The following is a 19,201-nucleotide window of genomic DNA, read 5'->3' as shown; positions in this document are numbered from 1 at the left end:
AACAGTATGAAAGGGAGAGAACGTGTACAACTCTGTAGTTGCGAACAACTTGAAAACGACCACAACACAGGAACGCCCAATTTTTCTTGTACCATTTGGGAAAAAATCAGCCTTCCAGTTTTAATACAGAAGAATATAAAAAAACAGATGGCAACTGTTTTGAATGCAGTTTACTGCATTCTTCATTCGGTGACTCAGCTTTATTTCTCAGGCTGTATAGACCCATTACATCAAGAATCTCAGGTATTTAAAACTAAGATAGAATTACTGCAACTACACAGTGAAGAATGTATCTATTATAGCTTGTTAACTTTCAAACATACACACTTAGTTTCCTGAGGTCAAAATAAGGTAAACTTCCTGAGCTCTTTGTATTGTTCTCAAGCATATGAAGCCAGCTTTAAAAACACATCTGCAGTTCATCAGCACTACTGCTGCCACACTTCATGAAACCCTTTAATTTAATCAGTACACTGGCATGGAAGGCTACACATTTCTATTGTGACTCTTGCCATTCACATTCCTGCTTTGTGTATGCTGTCGGTCTGTGCAAATAACATTTTCATGAGCAGACAGAACGAACAGCAATTTGCACCTATTAAACAACAAGCAGCGAAATGAAAAGGCTAACAATGATCGTTTGTACTACCTCTTCCTTTATTATCCAGGAATTTCCACAAAATGAGGTTACCTAGCTTTTCTTTTTGCAAATTCAATAAAGCACCTTAATTGCCAATTCGGACAGTTCATTGTTTCTTATAGTACTGTTACTATCTGAGCAGTGATTAATAACCATAATTATTTTAATAATGCAGTGTATTCAGATTTCAATTTAGAGTAACGTGAGATTACAACCTTAAGTATGTTTACTACACATACTATTATTCAATGAGCATTCAGAGTGATAGCTAAACTGCTGGCTATCCTGCAAGAAAATGTCTGTCTGGAAATACTATATAAAAATCAAACAAATGCACAAAAAACTATTGTCTATAGTGAGGTATTCTAACATATCAGTACGCTAGGAGACTCACCTTTACAGCTGCCATTCCATTCCGACCGTTATTTAAGATATCTCAGAACTGAAGTTTCACTTCAAATTTGCATACAAAGTGAAGAGTGGATCTTACACTTCTTGTCATGTAAAACTTAGCAGAAGTTCTCCTTCCATAACACTTCAGGAGATGTACTGTAACTTCATTAAAATCAGGTCCTTTTTGCATAGCCTTGTACATACCCTGAACACTTACATATAGCGTGCTGTAATTGCTACAGACACCTAACTTCTGTGAGAAGGCAAGAGTTCTGGAAAGTTTTTAAATAGCATTAAATCAAGCTTTGCTCTTCATCCTTGTCTTACGGTTTAAGTAACTATGCATTCAGAAAAATGTCATTTTCTAACATTTCTCCCACAGCACATCTTTCATTCAACATGGGGTGTCATGTCCCTCCCACACCACTTAACCAGTAAGGAAATACAGCTCGCATTTTAATCAACCAAATGAAACTAGACTAGATTATAAAGCATGTAGTTACTCTCTGGACTTTTAAGACAATAAATGGAAAACTGTCCCCAGCAGCAGACACATCTCCATTAGGAGTTATATGAGTTGTGTAGTCACAGTTCAGTAGAGGACTTAGCGGTTTTCAAATTAATTTATCAGCGTATCATCTTGTATCTAATCACAACGAACAGTGTGAAATCTTGATGAACCATGGAATCTCTACAGCTCCTCTGCAGCTCTACCACTCATCAGTTTTGTTTCAATATAATACTCCCTAAAGAGCAATGCAGGCTAGAGAAAATATAAGAGACTTCTGCTTTTTAACATAGTCACTGCACATTGTACTTGTTTTTACATCATGATACAGCTTTTGCTGTATTCTCTGTAAAACTTGTACCTTCTGCTAACTAAGGCTTGGGTGAAGCATGCACGGCTCTTTCATAGATCTGTGGAATACAAGTCTGAAACTTTGGGTGTTTCCAACTTGCTAATAGCATTAAAAAAGCTCCTTACTGGGAACTCCTAAAGCTTTCTAACACTCTCAACAAGAAATGGAAGGAATCACATGGAAAGTTCGCTTGAGATGTACTGGTTTACCTTTGTTATTTGAGTTACCGTGCAGAGTTACTTTACTGTCTTACAACTGGATGGATTTATGAGTCAGTAATCATAAGGAGTGAGGAGAAGATGGAATTGGAAGCAAATTGGTTGGAATGTATGTTCTATCCCTCCAGAAATCAAAGCACAGCTGAGTTTTACTATGGCTTCCACTCCACAACTGCATCTTGCTGACACAATGTTTGCATCTAGAAACAGTAACAGATGAGGGAAAAAAAAAAAAGACAAAAGATTAGCATCATTTACAGAGCAGATGATACTGCATACCAGAAAGAAAAAAGGCTCAAAGTGGGCTTTCCTCCTTTTAAAAAATATTAATAATAAAAACCTGTTGAATGGTATGAGGGAAAACACTACTTTGGCTTTACAATCTCAACACACAATATTTTTTTGAAATGTCATTACATCTAATTTGTGTTTGTGGAATTTCGTTCTCTGACCCTAACGTGGTAGGAATAACATTAAGCACATCAATTGCAAACATAAGTACAAATCCTTAAAGCATTTTCTCCAAGTTCCACATTTAGAACTGCCAACAAGGTGTCCAGAAGTTTCTTTTTTTCTTTAATTAAAAAAGGTGACTTTGAGAAACAGTAGGCAAGAAAATTCACCTCAGAATTAATTTCAGAGCTAGCATACCATGAAGCTTAAACAGCTCATCCAAAAAAAGTTAGTTCCATCAATATTTCTGTTTGCAACTTCCAATAGTTTAAGGACTTCCTCTAATAGTACTTCAGGAAATTCTTACAAACTCACATTAAAACATACGCAGGGTAATAGGCAGTGCGTTGTGAGGTCTCATAGGGCTACCCAAAAACTGATCCATGATATTGCTGAGACCAGAGCAGGTTCAGAGTTGGTATCACCACTCCTGACTTACGGACGGGGGCTGGAGCTGCTGAGCTGCGCAGAGAACCTCCGTGGGGGGCCCAAGGGGCCGCCTGTGCTCAAGCGCTCCGCTAGGCTACAGCTGAGCTGCGGCCATCGCTCGTGGTGCCAGCTTGAGAACTCTTATGAGCGCTACAACGAAGTTTGTAAGAATCTACGTGTTCTTAAGAAATATCACGTGAATCTTGCAGTGTTCAAATAATTAAATTTTAAGTGTTCCGGAAAAAGAAAACAAACAGGAATTAGAATATTGAGACCAGCTTATTTGCTCCAGAACTTCACCATCTTTTTCTGCCTACAAAGCAACAAGCAGGGCTGCATCTTATTATACCATTACTTCCTCTGCTAAACCAGAACAGTGTTACCATGCGAAACTGGGAACGATCGTAGCAGTTGCGTCATGTCACCTGCAGCTATGCCTTTCCCTCTGCTTTCAATTAATCTGCGCTTCTCTGATTATCACAGGATGTAGTCTTGGCAAAGACGAACTCATCTAATTTACAATAGCACTCCAAAACAAGCATAAGACCATGAATTTGAGAACCATCAGACACACTAGTTTTTGGAAGTCCTGCAGAAAAAATGTATCTCCATTTACTTCTGGTATTTGTCAACTTGTTTGGATTTTTAAAGGAACCAAATTAAAATCAAACACTGTTTCCCTTCCTGAACAAGCTATTATGAATTACTCCTATTCAGGCAGCAAACATCTTTCTGAACTGGGACCCCACTGAGTTGCTTAACCTAAAACACGATTATCAACAGAAGTTGCTGTGTACCCATGCCACTTACTCAGGCACTCAGGTGCACACACAGAGCCTGCCTTAATGCACCCACTTCAGAAGATCTCGTACGCTAAACAAGCGGTAGCAGCTGTAACTGAGGACCAATATGAACAAGCCCAAACTCCACTAAGCTCTTCTGTGGGGAATTTGTAAATAGCTGGATGCATCTGTGAAGTGTAAATCAGCCAACAAGAAGCAGTACCACAGACATCCGGCCACTGGAGAATGGCACCCACACAAAGTCCTGGGCACCATCATAAAAAAGCAGAAGGTTCTCAGTGACACTTTTGATGGGTGGTAGTCATAGGAAAGACTTAGTAAAGAATGAAAAGAAAAGCTGTGGAAGATTTAAATAAAAATGCAGATACCAACAAGAAAGATACTGCTTGGTTCATACAGAAAGCTAAGAGTCTCCTGTTGGCTGCAGCTCTCAAATGTCATGCCATATGTAAGGAAAGTAGAGAGCAGGCTACGGCTTTTTACTTCGGAAATTTTCTGTTTCCTTGTTTCTTCTCTGCTTTCATCTTATGTCCATTTTGCCCTCCTCTGTACTTGCAGCAAATACAAGGGTAAAACCACAGGCCAAATGACAAGCTACCTTTTGGATTAACTCCAGTCTTTCTTAAGATGTCAAAACTACAAGAAAGGTGACATCTTTTTGCTCTTACAAAGCATTGCATGATATAACTCTACTAAAGACTAACTTGAAGACACTGTAAAGACATGAAATATCCTTTTAGGCTGGTCTAGAATGCATCCCCTTCCCTCCCCCTCATTTTTATACCAAACATGAATTTCCAAAATAAAGATAATCAGTTCCAGTAAAGCTCCAAGGATGTTACATTCAACTGCAAAATAAAACAAGAGTTTGGATCTGATTAACAGAAACATGTAACTAGCTTTTTATCTGACAACATAGTTGAACTAATTAGGCGTGATGTTAGTTTTGAAGGCGAAAAAAAGAAAAGGAAATGAGTGCCACAGACCATCGCACTGGCCAAATAAAAATACTGCAGGAGTGATAACACAAGATGTGCCTCATCACTAGTGGTCTTTCCAAAGTTGTGGTTACTCCACCTCCAAACAGAAGTTTGATCTCAGATGAGATGTTGGGAGAGGTCAGAACTGCAGCAGGCTAGTAAGTCAGAGTCACAGCCCCACCACAGTCATCTCCTATTCAACTTTTATATTAAATCAATCTTTTCAATTAAGTTTTGTCATACTGCCATATTCTGATTGCAGTTTCAGAAAGTTACTACTATATGCAGGATACAGCATTTTTGCACATTCAGGATGTGGTAGGCAAGTAAGGCAGGGATTATTTACTTTTTTCTAAGCATCATCTAAAGGTGGGTACCATCTAAAGGTGAGTACCATGCTTGCAATGATTTGGAAGCTGAGTAAAACCAACCTCCTATTCTCACTGCTGTGGTAAGCATAGATCCAAGCAGTAAGAATTAGTCCTTCATACAGCTTACCGAGATGTCACATCTCTTTTTAATTAATTCTATTAATCTTCAGGGAAAAAAAAAGGTTACTTTGGCAAAATTGTACAGAAGGAAAGGAAAAGTAGATGAGCACTGGATGGGAAATCCAAGAGATTACCAAAAATATCATGATCAATGGAAGACAAGTCACACCTATTTAAAGTTTAAGATAAAGGTGAGCACAGACCAAAAAACTTTGGGCCTGCCTCTAGCTGTGGAAGACACAAGCAGTGCTAAATTCAAGGCAAGATCGGGGCAGAACATCACTTGGGATTAGGCCCTTTATTACTGTTTCTGATATGCTTTGCTCTTCGTAATCAACCAGCGAGCGTAAGAAAGATCATTTCCCATTGGGTAAAGACAGCACGTGAACTTTCTTCTTCTGCAAGGAAAAGCAGTTTTCTAAAACGGAAAGTATTTCCAATTATTCAACAATTGGCACAGCACACAGTACCGAGACCCTAGACCCGGCAGCTTTCTGAACTCAGCATGCTCCTGCAGCTCCTGGCAAAACAGCATATCCAAAATTACTAACTTACTACATCTGGATTTGTCAGTGTGCTCCCCACGACTATGTTGCGTGTAGGACAAAGGTTATATAGTACAATATGTAAGGTACGAGACATTTGTGTCGCTTCACAGACCACAAGAAAGCATGCAGCCAGCACTGAAAAGAACTGCGTACCTCATATGCACATGAGAGGATAGTAATACTGGTGAACAACTCCCTCGGACAGCAGGACAAGGTCAGGGGCAGTTTCAGAACCATTAGGCTTCTCGAGCTGTGAAGACCAGCAAGGAGTAGGGAAGCAGGGTGCCCAGACAGGTATTATTTACCAAACATACATATTCCCTACCCTGCGCACAATAAGCTGACTACCAACTCACGTTCTTAAACTCCATATTCCATCACAATTACAGCTGACAACAGCATTTATCAAAAATTTCCTTGTAAGTCTGGGACTTCAGAATCCAGGATGTTCAAAAAATCAAAGTAAAAAAAAAAACACACAAAAAATCTACTGATCTTCAGGTTAAAAGAAATTGATATTACCACGTAATAATGTAATGCTAAAATGTAATCAGTAGGAGACTGCTAACACAAAGCCTAGTGCCTCAAACGCCAACTTCTGCACCGTACCTGGGTTGTAAAAGAAGAGAGTCAAAAGCTTGGAAGTCAACATACCAACTGTCAAATCAGATGTATGACAGCATCAACTCTTCAGGTTTTATTAAATACATTTCAATGGTAGACAACTAAGCAGAAACTCATTTGTACATTAACTGTAAGCTATTAGACAAGCCTAATTTTTCTTCAATAATTTGAGTCAGAACCATTGTCTTATTATGAAAGAGGACCTACCAGCCTTTCTTCAAGAGATGTTTTTTGTTATAAGTTCGGGTATTAGTTCTGAAACACTCCTCCCTTTTATCGGAAGATTTTATAGTTACAACTGCAATTAAAAAAAACAACCCCAACACAAAAACAAAACCAAAAAAACCTCCCGTTTTCTCAACAAAATCTGACTATACAGCATTATCCTAAGTGCCTCATAGCTCTTTGTGTTCCACAAAAATTTTTACTGAAGCTAAAAATTCTGATGGTTGTCAATACCTGCAAGTATTTCCATGAAAAAACGTTCAGTGCATCTTTGCCTAATGATAACACTACATTAGTTATGAATCATACAATATCTGAAGTTTAAATTCAACTTAGAAACAGTTTCATCAATTCCTTTCGAGGAACTGTTGACATTTGTCTTGGCATAGCTTCTTAACATGTGGGAATTCAACTTCTTCTGACAAAAATCTAGTATTACGCTAAATTAAAAAATTAAAAAGTATGAATGAGTTGTGTTTGCCAAACACAAAATGCAGCCATGACATTTATTTAATGATCATAAGTTTTACATGAGTCTTTGAAAGCTAATAGGTTCTTCTGCAAATATTTAGTTTATAAATCAATAATTTCAGAAAAAAGGCCTAAAAACTGTTTCAGTCTTAACAGAGTCTTAGTTTACAGTTCAATACCTGTAATAAAATAATTAAAATAGGAGTTATAATATAGGCAATAGAAAATAAAGTTGCTTTCTAATTCCAGATTAACACCTTTTGATGACTTGTTAAAATGTGTTTGGATACAAAACTCCCAAGTTCATTTTATGAGGTGAACACATTAACTCAGAAGTCCTCCACTGTTGAGGAACACTGAACTACCCAGCCCTAAGACTCGCTGCAGTTTTAGCTACATTTTAATTATGAAAAAATGTATCTTCCTGTCTTTCTAATAGTGTTCCCACTCAAAATTTTTGACAGCAAAAATACGTGCAGAGTGAAGAATGTCAATTAGCAATATTCAACATGATTTTAATCTCCAATGAGGAAAAATAAACATATAAAAACAAACACAATGTATTTTGGAAAAGACCATATGGTACTATTACAGGGGTTTAGTTCATAGAAACGTATTTATAATTTTATAAAAATTATATGAAAGAATAGCAACATCCTTCAGTAACACAGACAGTATAGAAAAAATAAATCCCAACATTAGTTGTATGTTGACCACCCATATAGTAAGAAATTTAAAAGTGCCTTTTAATAACAGTGTTGCAACTCAAGATTAGTGCAATATGCCAATTCTGTTTTAAAGCAGATATTTATAGCAAGTGTGCAAGTTGCTACAATTAACAAACCCCATAAATCTAAAAATAACAATTGAGGTAAGTATTCTGATTAGAATTAAACATTCCTTAAATAACTTACATACCAATTCTACTACAAGGAAAATATTGGTGTCCCTTCACAGAAATACAACATTAAACTTGTACTACAAATCAGTGAATACTCGGAAGTTAAAAAAAGCTCTTGCAAAATATACACTTTAGTACATTTATGACTCAATGCTACAAACAGTACTTAATGCAAAGTATACCAACTTAAATAAAAAAATCTTTAGAGTTAATGTACCAAATTTGTTTCTGAATACATTATTTTGCTCTCAAATTACAGTACCTCCTAGAAGCTCTCATATATGGTTATTAAATTAGCTTAATGTAGAAATTTCACAGTATTTTTATTTCTAAATATAAACAACTTGGTTACTGCAACTGCAGCTACGCAGCTATGACTACCACTAATCTTCAAGCAACTAAAACGCACTAATTGGGAAAAAAAAATCAAAATTTACTCTTAATTTTTTATACAGGACAAGCATGTGTGATCACATACATGATGTGATAACAAAAGGTATTCTATATTTCTACATGATGTTTTCTGCTAGAATTCTCAGAACTCTAATATTAGGTTAAATTTTATAGTAGTTTTTTTTTTTTTTTTTTAAATCTGATTTACGATGCATAGTAACTATTGCTTTTTATATGCAGGCCTCATTTTAAGAGAGGCAAAAACCAGACTTAATGTTGAGCCCTTACCACTCATTTGCGTAAGAAGCCAAAGATATTTCATATTCTACTTCCTGATCTGTTTAAAAGTACTATCAAGTCACTATCATTAATAAAAATAAAATACAAATTAATGAACTTCCATTCTAATAGGCTGTGGCTTAAAAGCCAAGCAACTGAACCGTTTTCCACAGTATTGCACGCTAGTGTTAAATCGACAGTTGAAGACTGTGCAGAACACACACACAAAGGCAATAAATGCAGTATTTAAGAAAAATGACAATAGGTTTAGTCCAGATTACTCCCACCACTGTCAGAACCGTATCATGTGAAATAGGTCTGGGACAGTCTTTGGATAACAACTACATAGTTCTTTCAATATAATAGACTACCTATAACAATAAGAAGCAATTAAAGCTTTCTACAGTAATATTATAAACTGAAATAAGGTCCCCTTGAGTACGTCTAAATTAGCTCAAAAGGATTTGTTGCCTTTGCTCAAGATAGTTTCAGAGGTTAAACACAGTTAATCTGCAACACATTATTTTAAAGGCAAGCTGAGTCCTTTCTGAATTTCTTATATTAACCTTGATAACGATGCGAAGACTTCCTGCTCCTAAAACAGTATTTTTTTTTTCCTAAAATTTAGTAACTTATTATTACAGTGACAAGTTGGTTAAGTCCGTAACGGTGTCCCTAATCATCTTTTCTACCTTGGGATTTTCAGCTTCACTGGCCACTAATTCCTTGTCAATAAGCCCCAGGTTGTGCAAATTGAGGATAGAATCAGCAATAATCCGTGCTGTCCTCTTCTGGTAGCCTCCAGATGTCACCATCAGGATCGGGATTCTGCGGCTTCTGGCAGCCTTGAATACGACTTCATCTCTCTTCACAATTCCCTGCATGTTTACAATAGTTACCAAAAAAAAAAAGTGATACAAATATGATGTTTTAGTTCTAATAGACAGTCTATTGTTTATGGATTTGCAGTATGGAATGCTTAATCAGCAATTAAGCCCTACATTTTATATTAGGAACAAAAAAATAATTCACAAGCCCTGTTAGAAACTTCATGTTCAAAATCCTTTGAAAAACAACAAATACAAAATCTTTGTCTCGGTTTTAGAGGATACAATAGATAGAAGTTGCCTAGTATAAATTCCTGTAAGAATTCCTGCCCAGGAAATAAAAGTTTTTAAGAAATTGACCACAAACAAATGGAAAAGAGTAATATTCAAATGCAGCTGAAAAATATGTTGTAAAACCATGCACCAGTAATAGCTTCTGTATAGTTTGACACAACTCTGCAAAAGAACAGAGTAGGAGTAAGGACTAATAACAGAAAATCAAGACAAAGGAAACTGAAGAATTATATTAGGAACAGATCCTTAAAGGAAATAACAGAATTATAGAACAAGCTGTACACCCCCTGGGAACCATCACTGTAATCAGCAAATGCTATCCCACACAAGAACTAGAAGCAGTCACTATTCATGGGAACCTAAGTGCCTCATTTCTCCTCCAAGATCTCTAGTGGCTGATCCTGGAAAAACTGAGGGAAAAAGACATAGGCTTACTCCCAGCATCTGCTTGTTACCAGAAAAGAAAATAAATCAACTGAAAATGACAGCCTGCCACACTTGTAATTTACAAAGTTAAGAGGGACTTACCTGCTACATATCACATTTTCTGGCAATAGCTTGAAGGCATACTTTGCGTATAATTAGCACTACAGCAAGACTTTAAAAACACAAACAATATCTACAACTGAAGACTGGACTCATAAGCCTTGACGAGATGAACTTTCAAGGGTCAATGCCTTCATTTTTGGCATTTCTAATAGACTGGGATTTCAAATGTGGTGAAACAAGTCGTCCACTCCCTCAGCCAACAAGATCAGAGAGAAAAGAAGGCACCTGAACCAGTGGTTGCAGAGAGAAATGGCACACGCTGCCTTTCATCTCTGCTCGTGACCAGAAGGATCATTTACCCTTCTTTTCCCTCCTCCCTACATCTTTCTTCTTCTATATGGCATGCAACAGGTTACAGCAACTCATGGTTCTTGACGATTAACACTGTTCCACCCTGGAAGAAATCTGAAAGGGCACATCTAAGTATTTCTTATGTATCACCAGCTTCCATTTCTCTTGAAGGCCACTGCTTCCCAAAAAGCTCCGTTCCACCACACGAGATCCTACACCTCAGGCAGTATCCTCTCCAATCTGAAAAACAAGTCCAAGCCTCTCAGCTCTTCTTTTCTCATCCAGAGAGGCTTTTATACAGCCACAGAAACAATAGCTGGCGATTCCAACCAGTTCCTCCACCCCAACCCATCAGGGACTTTGCAAGAAGTCAGAAAGCAAGGACAGGCTGCTCAGTGACAGACAAGAAGAATGAGGAATTGTATCAGAAAGGCAACAAAAACCAGTATGGAACTAGAGCTCTGTAGAGGAGCGTTTGAGAACTAAAGCACTGCAAAACAGAACAGATCGAATGATGGCTCGATTAGAAAGGATTCTGAGAGTTCACAAATCAATAAAGCATTTTTTCCTGTACTGAACTAGTAAACAGTAAAAAAAATTCAAATATAAGAACAAGGACAGATTTGATAAGCTGTCTGAGGAGGATGAGCTGTCCTTTTTTTTTTTTTTTTTTGACAAAAGCGCCTATCTGTCACTATCTCAGGAAGGTGAAGACCTCTACTATGCAGCTACACAGAACAAATAAAAATTAAATCTGAAACTAGATTGGGGAGTACAGTTAAACTGAACTGAAAAACGGAGTGATAACTGGAGAGAAATGAGTGGTGAAAGAGGAAAAAACGTTCATTTCTTAAGAGCACAGACAGGCTGCACAAACTGCTAGACCTGGAAGACACCAGAAGAACAGTTCAAAACAAACAGGAGTGCCACACAGGAAGTTACATGTAAGATACATACTGGGGGCAGGTAACAAAAACGTCAAATGTGCTATATGAGGGGAAAAGAGACAAAGAAAAAACCAGATGCAAGAGCAGAACCACAAGAAAAAGAAGAGCTAGGTGCACTGTGAATACATACACCTCTCTGACCACTATCTGCCTGTTCAAAATTGGTATAGAGAAAATTTTTGAGAGAAAAATATATCATACTTAAACAGGCACATGACAACAGAAATATTTAGAGCCAGAAAAAGACGACTAAAAACATATGGTAAAAGAGCAACGGAGATACACCTGTAACAGAAAAACATTTTGGTTTTACTGTGAGGTATGGGTCTTACTTTCATCTAACAAATTGCCACAAGTAATGCACTCTCAGGAGCGCCTTCAGTATTTAGTGAAGAGTGAGAGTCTGAATGTATTTTAGTATTATACAAACCTGAGGTGAAATAGCAAGTCCTCCCAATGGATCGCCATCCAGGATGTCAGTCCCAGCATTATAAACAATGATGTCAGGTTTTAGTTCATTTAACGCTCCTTCCACGTGAGTATGTACCTTCTGAAGATATTCTGTGTCCTCTGTACCCCACTCTAATTCCACCTTGCGTTTTATGGCACCTAAAAAAGTTTCAGTGTTACTGAACAAACAAAGGATTGCTTTGGAAAAAAAAAGCAAGACTTAGGTAAGTGATGAAAAAAGACATTTCCAGAAATTTTGTAAATACACTACATTTTCACAGAATCTTTTATTAAAGAACATTATTCATCTACTTGTTTTTGCAGCAAATGCAAGTTCGGTGACCTTGAAAAAATTCCATTGAAGACAGAATTCAATGCAGGGAAAAAAAATCTCTAAAACACAAGTGGAAAATGTTACTGAAAAGTGACCAATATACAAATCCATTTACCAATCAGCAAAGAAATCATTTAAAAAATCATTTAATTAATCTGAATAGAGCATAAGAGAACACCGAATTGTTTTTGCAGAGAAACAGCTGGAAAAAAAACACAAGATAAATATCACTGAGACAAATTAAGATGTTTTATTTTTATCTCAACACTGAAAACTTAACAGCAAGGGATCATGAATGTACGTGAACTGCTTTCTGCATAACAAGATTTAGCTTTGCCCTAAGCATTTTCAATTTAATGTTCTTACCTTATAATCCTAATAGAAGGAGCAAATATCTGTTCTTAATTTAAATCAAATTATTTGCAATGCTTCTAGGAAAGTATTAGAAGTAGAAAAGAAGGGTTGAGAAGGCAGAAGAGGAAAGAAGTCCAAGGTTATAAAGCCTAGCTTTCCATGCCTTTAGGCAGTCGTGTGTAACGCTAAATATGAATTAATCAAATTATGTCAAAGGTATTTCAAGATACAACCTCCACCTCAGCATGTCCTATGCCTTGACTTAAATGATTTGGAGCTCTAAACCCTAAGTGTGGATTCAGAATCCACCAAGTGTGCATGGAGGAATTCAACACACAATGACACTTACTTGTCCCAGTGATTGCTGGGTAGTATTTCCCTGCCTTCTTTGTTCAACATCAGCAAAGCGTTATTTTTCTTTCCATTATTTTTACTGCAAACATTGGTTTCCATAATTTAGTTCTCCTGAATTCTTCTCTTATTGTTATATAAGTGTTTATAAAAGTCTGCAAAGTTGTGCTGTTCTGACCAGCACCTAGAGCCTCTTCAAGGCAAAGATTCTGCTAGCTGGAGAGAACTTTAAGAGGGAGGTAAATGCATTAGAATAGGGAACAAACAAGTGTCTTTCCAGTAAAACCATAAATTTGAGATAAACACGAATAAGATTCCATACTGCTGCAGTTACCTTGGCTTCATCTCCAACACAAAAAACCAGAATTACACTGATTAGTTGTTACCCAGATGAGAGTGACTACTGATGTACAGTGATGGACCTAGAGGTTAGAATCAACACCTCTTTGCATTTCATACCCTTTCATCCATTTCTTGCTAATTTGTGAATAAAATTCTGCAGTTTTGAGTGCAGGTAAAACGATACCCAAACCACCAGCAATGCATTTTGAAGGCCTGAATTTTGAGTTTCAGCTGTCAATCCTCTATGCCCACTGTTCATAGAAATACTCTTTTTTCACATTTATCTTCTTCCTAAGTTTCTGTCTAATTCTAAAACATTTCTTTTCAGGGAAACAGCATGATGATCCTTAGGGCTAAGCATTAGGCAGTGTCAGTCTTTTTTTTTTTTTTTTTCCTAATGAAGTGGAGAAAAACGTACAGAATAGGCTTCTCTAATAAAGGGGGGAAGAACACAAGTAAGAGATCCCAGGAGACAGAGCAGTTAAGGGTTTCCACTAAGGATTCAAACTCTCAGGTCACACCTCTATCTCCCTTCAAAAGGCTCCCTCTCTGATTTTGTTTTCAACCAGCCACGTAGCATGATAATTTTTAAAGAATTTAGTGAATTCTTATTTAGGCACCCTTATTCTAACTACAAGGAATTATGCATTCATGTGCCTTTGGCCACAGCTTTCGGCACCTCACGCTTCATCTGCAGAAAGGGAGTGGTAGTACTGCCAACTTCACAGGAGAGGGCTGAGAATTGAATCAAGCTAGGATCCATTCTAACAGTACTGCTGCCAGGGTAGGCCTGCACCTGGAATAGCTGTCACCTGAGAAGTCCCAGGTCATCAGGAGAAACACAGAAGAAACCTCTGTGCAGCTCAAAAACAGGCACAACAGAAAGACTCTTCAAGCAGTAACTTTTATGACTGTCACAGATGTGGCTCATAACACTTTTCCCCACCCAGGGAAAAAAAAAAAAAGCTCCAACAGAACTTGTAGCAATCCCATCATTTCAGCAGCTTTGAAAGCACAATCTGCTTCAATGATGAGAAGGCCTAACCCCAAAAGCCCTCTGAGTTTACGTAGAAAATGATTTCAAGCATATGTAAGTAAGAAACAGTAACTGAATTGCTATGTAAGACCATACAATGTGCATCTACACTAGAGTGAATTTAATTTGCTACCAATTTTAACGGACACTATGCATAAAAGCAAAGAACTCAGAAAAACATATTGAAGGAATAACTGAGAAACAAAGGGCAAACACCAAATTCACCTCCCGGTCTCCTAAAATTCGGTATTTCAAATTTTCTAACAAAGGCTTTCTTTGTTTTGGTCTTAACTCATCCATTAGAAATGTTACCATTTGATACATGAATAAAGGGATGCTTATGCCTTTTTTTTCTGTCCACCCAATGCCCACACTTTGTGTTCCAGAAATTCATCCCAGAAATGAAGGAAGACACTTCATTCTAGAAGGGAGGGAAAGCTACAGAATTAACACTTTTGTGATATATCAGAAAATCATCGAAAGTGGTATGTTCAATGTGAACTTAAAAAAAAAAAAAATCTAGTTAACATACTTGCAAGGAGACTTATTAGTAAATGAAAAAAGTTCAGTATCACAGTAATTCCTTCACTTTCTGGAAAATGAATTTTAATTATACTTACGTTTAGCAAATCCATCCCCCGGATAAATATATCTATTGTACACATCCATAATATATACTTTTTGGTCATCCATGAAATCCCTCTCGTGGCCATTTCCCTGAAGGAAATTCAGAGTTAGTTCCTTCTACCACACTCACGCGGAACTACATAAACTGCAAATTCTAAGGTAATTAGACTACAAAGGCCAAACATTTAAAACTCCTGTGGCATTTCCTTTTTTATAGTCTTCAAGGTTATTCTGAGGTATAGAGCCTTGTGGGCTTTGACAGTATCAGTCTGAAGACTGCAGGTATTATCAAAATCAGCATCCTAGTATCTCTGTGAAGGTAATTATAGATCTCATTGCACATACAAGAAAAATAAGTGAAAATTAAAAGCTAATTGTTTTCATCAGCATCTCACAACCGTGACCAGGACAGCAGAACAGATACCTTTCCAATTGTATAAAATGTCACTTCTAGCATCAGAATCCATCCTGAATGCTGAGATACTTACATCCTAGTACAAGGGTAAAAGATCAGACTGCAGTTCTTCTGATAACTCTCGTGTTGGTGAGATAAGTAGTCATTGGAAAAATTAGAAACACTAAATACCCAATTTAATTGTTTAACATTTTATTGTTCATCACTGTCAATTCCCTACAAAAATATTGTATTGGGTGGAAAGCTGGATGCTCAAGAGCAAATTCAGATTTTGAGTACTTCCCACCAACCCCATCTCTGAATTTAAATAGTATTCTTTTGGCTCTCATTTAGATTTTTTCAAAGAGTACAATATCTCTTCACAGCAATCCCCAAGATAATTTTGCCAAAATCAATGTATCATATAGGACCCAACCACTACATTATTAGAGTGATTTCATTTAAACTATAGAAACAGAATCCAGACATATCTTCAGTACTTCGGGCACATCGCTTACATTAATTTTGTAAACCTTCCAACAAACAGTTAAGCTATACTTCTGCTATAACTTCCTCCCCTGGAAACAACAACCACAAAATACAGAAACAAAGGGCTAAAGCTAGTCAATGCACATGGAAAGGGGAACTGGAAGCACTAGAATAATCCTTCGCATTTCTTTAGGCTAAAAAGCTGCAACTCATACATATTTCTTCAGCACCTTTGGTACACACAGAAACATTTAGGAATACAAGAGCCTCCTGGTCAACCATTTTCTTAAGAAAGGTGAAACGCTCAAATGCACCAAGAACTGGGACACTCAAAATTTGAGGATGTCTGCATACTTCAAAAGGATCTGCTGAGCTACTACTTCACACACCTCTTAATCCCCAAAGAAAGGAAACAATTACAGTAAGGGGTGATTTAGAGTGCCAATCGAGGTCACTAGCATGACGCCTGAAAGCCAGCAAGTATACTAGAAATCTTTTAAAGAACACAAGAAACAAAAACGTCGACCACCTGACAGAGGTACCCAGAGAATCAGAAATGCAAAACATCTTTTTGCTGCATAAGTTATGCCTTTGTTTCCTGGCAATTTTAGATGCCTTAACTTGCAGGTAAGAGAAATGACAGAAGATGGAACACTTCTGCAGCCCTTAGGCTTCTTCACTGCAATGGAACCACTCCATAAACTATTTATTTACACATACTAAAATATCTTCAGTGCTTTAGATTGGACAATTTTAGCACGTTAACTGCTTTTCTAAAAATGCTATTTCCTTCCTTTTAGGATTTTTTTTTTTTGAAAATCCTACTAAAGAGGAGGTTTGTTCTCAGTACCCACAGCAAATCACTATCGGTTGAAGAGATTTATTTTTTACTTCATTAGCCTGAAGTCAATCTTTCTATTAAAACACTGAAGGTAAAATTCATTTCCTGCAAAGGTTGCTGCAATGATCAAGCAGCTGAATTACCTGTAATTCCATTTTAAGAAATTTCAGTTTCTTCTGGGATACTGAACTACTCTTCAGACTATATGCTACTGATCAGCATGCAACTCAAAAATATGTTTACATCTAGCCACACGATGGAGCTACAACTCAGTTTAATTTTATTGAACTGGCTCATCAGCCCATTGGAACATAAGATAATTAAACAACTCAACTGTTAACAGCTTTCACTGTCCATGATTAACTTTGTGTTCTGTGAATTGACATTTTATGCTACTATAAGAAAAGTGGTCTTTATCGCACACTTCTAGCAAAACATACGCAGTACTGAATACAGGAAAGTTACTCACCTGGTGAGCATCCAGATCGATAATCGTGGCTTTGGACACCCTTGGTACTCTCTCAAATAAGAACTGGATATGCGAGCAAAGAAAAGATGAAGAGATCATTATAAATGTAGGTGACAGATTAACGGAAGACTTGAAGTTTGCACAGTGTGTTATTGTTTTGGCTTCAATGGTATGCATTCCAAATGACTCCAAAAAATTTGACTACAGAAGTTCTAATTATTTCACATAATTTGTTGTGATTATATATTAAAAACTATCCATTTCCATCGTATGAAATGCATGAACCTGAAGAAAACATTGGTGGAGAAAGGGCAGAAAAAGCTTTCTATTTATATCCTCTTTCTCACAAAAGGTATCAGACTCAATGTAGGACCAAGGACATATCCTTCTACAGCATTACGCGGTATCTTACGAAGCAGGCTCCACATTAGGCTTAAGCCCAATGGCACCGAAAAACATATCAAAGTCCAGGAAAATAAGTAAATGCTGCTATAGCAGTGCTGGCTCTATGCGAGCATAGGTGGTGTGTCTCTTCACACCAGCCAAACAAAAAGGACAGGTCCAACTAGGGATTAAAAAAAGATATTTGTGGCATTGGTGCTGTCAGAGGCAGGAATGGAACCAGCAACAGCATGGAGAAAGGCACAGCAGTAACTTTGGGTTGGGACAGGGTGAAGCAATAGCTGCGTAGGCCCCCAAATGGCGAGGAGCCATTTTCCTGAAACACAAATGATGGCACACATGAGGCTTATCAGCTGAAAGGGAGACACTCCATTGTGATGGCATCCGACTGCGTAAAATCCACCATTTTAAAAAAGCCACAGCAGGGACTGTATACATTAAAGTCACTTTTTAAGCTAGTAAAATCATTTGTTATTCCATGTCTGTGAAGAAAAAAATAATTCTTTACATCTTAACTTTGCCAAATTCTTATCTTTTAATACAGACATGGTAAAAAAAAAAATAAAGATTTTGTACAAACTCATCTGCTATAATTTCTCAATCTGTATTTTAAGGCTAGAGAAAATAGAACACTGGATTACTTTCTGCAAATTACAGTGTACAGAAATTAGGGTGTTATGTCATTTAGTGTGCTGCAGTCATTAGGGCTTTTTTATGTTTTGATTATTACTGATATTTTATAAATATTCTAGTATACAAATATACCATAGTACACTTGATAAAAATAAGCTCTAATTGCAGAAAGCTCTTGCTTCAGCCTTTCAACAGCTAAATAGCACATGAATTCATTCACATTCAGTCATTATTTTGGAGACATCCACATTTTTATTCATGAATTTGAACTACTCTGAGGGCTGCACAGCACAGCTTGATTCAGAGAGGACTTTTGTCTCTGCAAAGTCTTCATTGCAGTCACTGAAACTCGTTGAATTTGCAGGTTCAACTGCAAGGCTGGAATAATTAACCCTGAGGATATTAAAAAATCTGGTTTGAGTGTGCTTTTTTGTTGCTAGTGGTAGGTTTTGTTTTTTTTTTTTTTTCTTCAAGATTATTAATGCAATTGTAGTGGTTCATATTTACATTCAAGATCCTGCAATCCCTGCAATTCTTCCTTCCACTTAACAATAGCTGCATATGCACTGTGTTCTGAAACTTTAAGTATCACACCATTTTCCTATTCCTATCCATCTCTAGTTTACATTTTCTCTGATTAAGATGTTAGAGAGTTCTCATTAATTTATGTGGGGATTTTTTTCCATTTGCATTAACAGTAGTAAATACAATTTTAAAGAGTATTTCTTACCTTAATAGCCAGTGTGATATCAGCATATGCACAAAACCCTCCACCTTTGTCACTTGAACAGTGATGAAAGCCACCTCCTAAACATAAAAATGTGGAAGAGGTGAAAAGCTGGATACTAGGGAATATGCATGGT

The 19,201-nt window shown here is 37.0% G+C and overlaps 1 protein-coding gene across 3 annotated transcripts in view; it reads right to left on the bottom strand.

Moving 5' to 3' along the window:
* Nucleotides 1-7,625: 7,625 nt before the first annotated feature.
* The window catches only part of HDAC11 (histone deacetylase 11), a 28,252-nt gene continuing 16,676 nt past the window's right edge, over nt 7,626-19,201 (bottom strand). For all 3 annotated transcript variants that reach the window (XM_035558263.2, XM_035558262.2, XM_035558265.2), the window contains exons 6-10: nt 19,069-19,145; nt 17,304-17,366; nt 15,104-15,200; nt 12,047-12,225; nt 7,626-9,586 (exon numbers count right to left, since the gene is read on the bottom strand). In XM_035558263.2, coding sequence (XP_035414156.1) covers nt 9,347-9,586; nt 12,047-12,225; nt 15,104-15,200; nt 17,304-17,366; nt 19,069-19,145 — 656 coding nt within the window. In that variant the 3' untranslated portion in view covers nt 7,626-9,346. The remainder of the gene's footprint in view (nt 9,587-12,046; nt 12,226-15,103; nt 15,201-17,303; nt 17,367-19,068; nt 19,146-19,201) is intronic.

Source organism: Cygnus atratus, chromosome 10 (assembly GCF_013377495.2).
Source record: "Cygnus atratus isolate AKBS03 ecotype Queensland, Australia chromosome 10, CAtr_DNAZoo_HiC_assembly, whole genome shotgun sequence".
Taxonomy (NCBI): Eukaryota; Metazoa; Chordata; class Aves; order Anseriformes; family Anatidae; genus Cygnus; species Cygnus atratus.
This window is presented reverse-complemented; position numbering and strand designations above follow the sequence as displayed.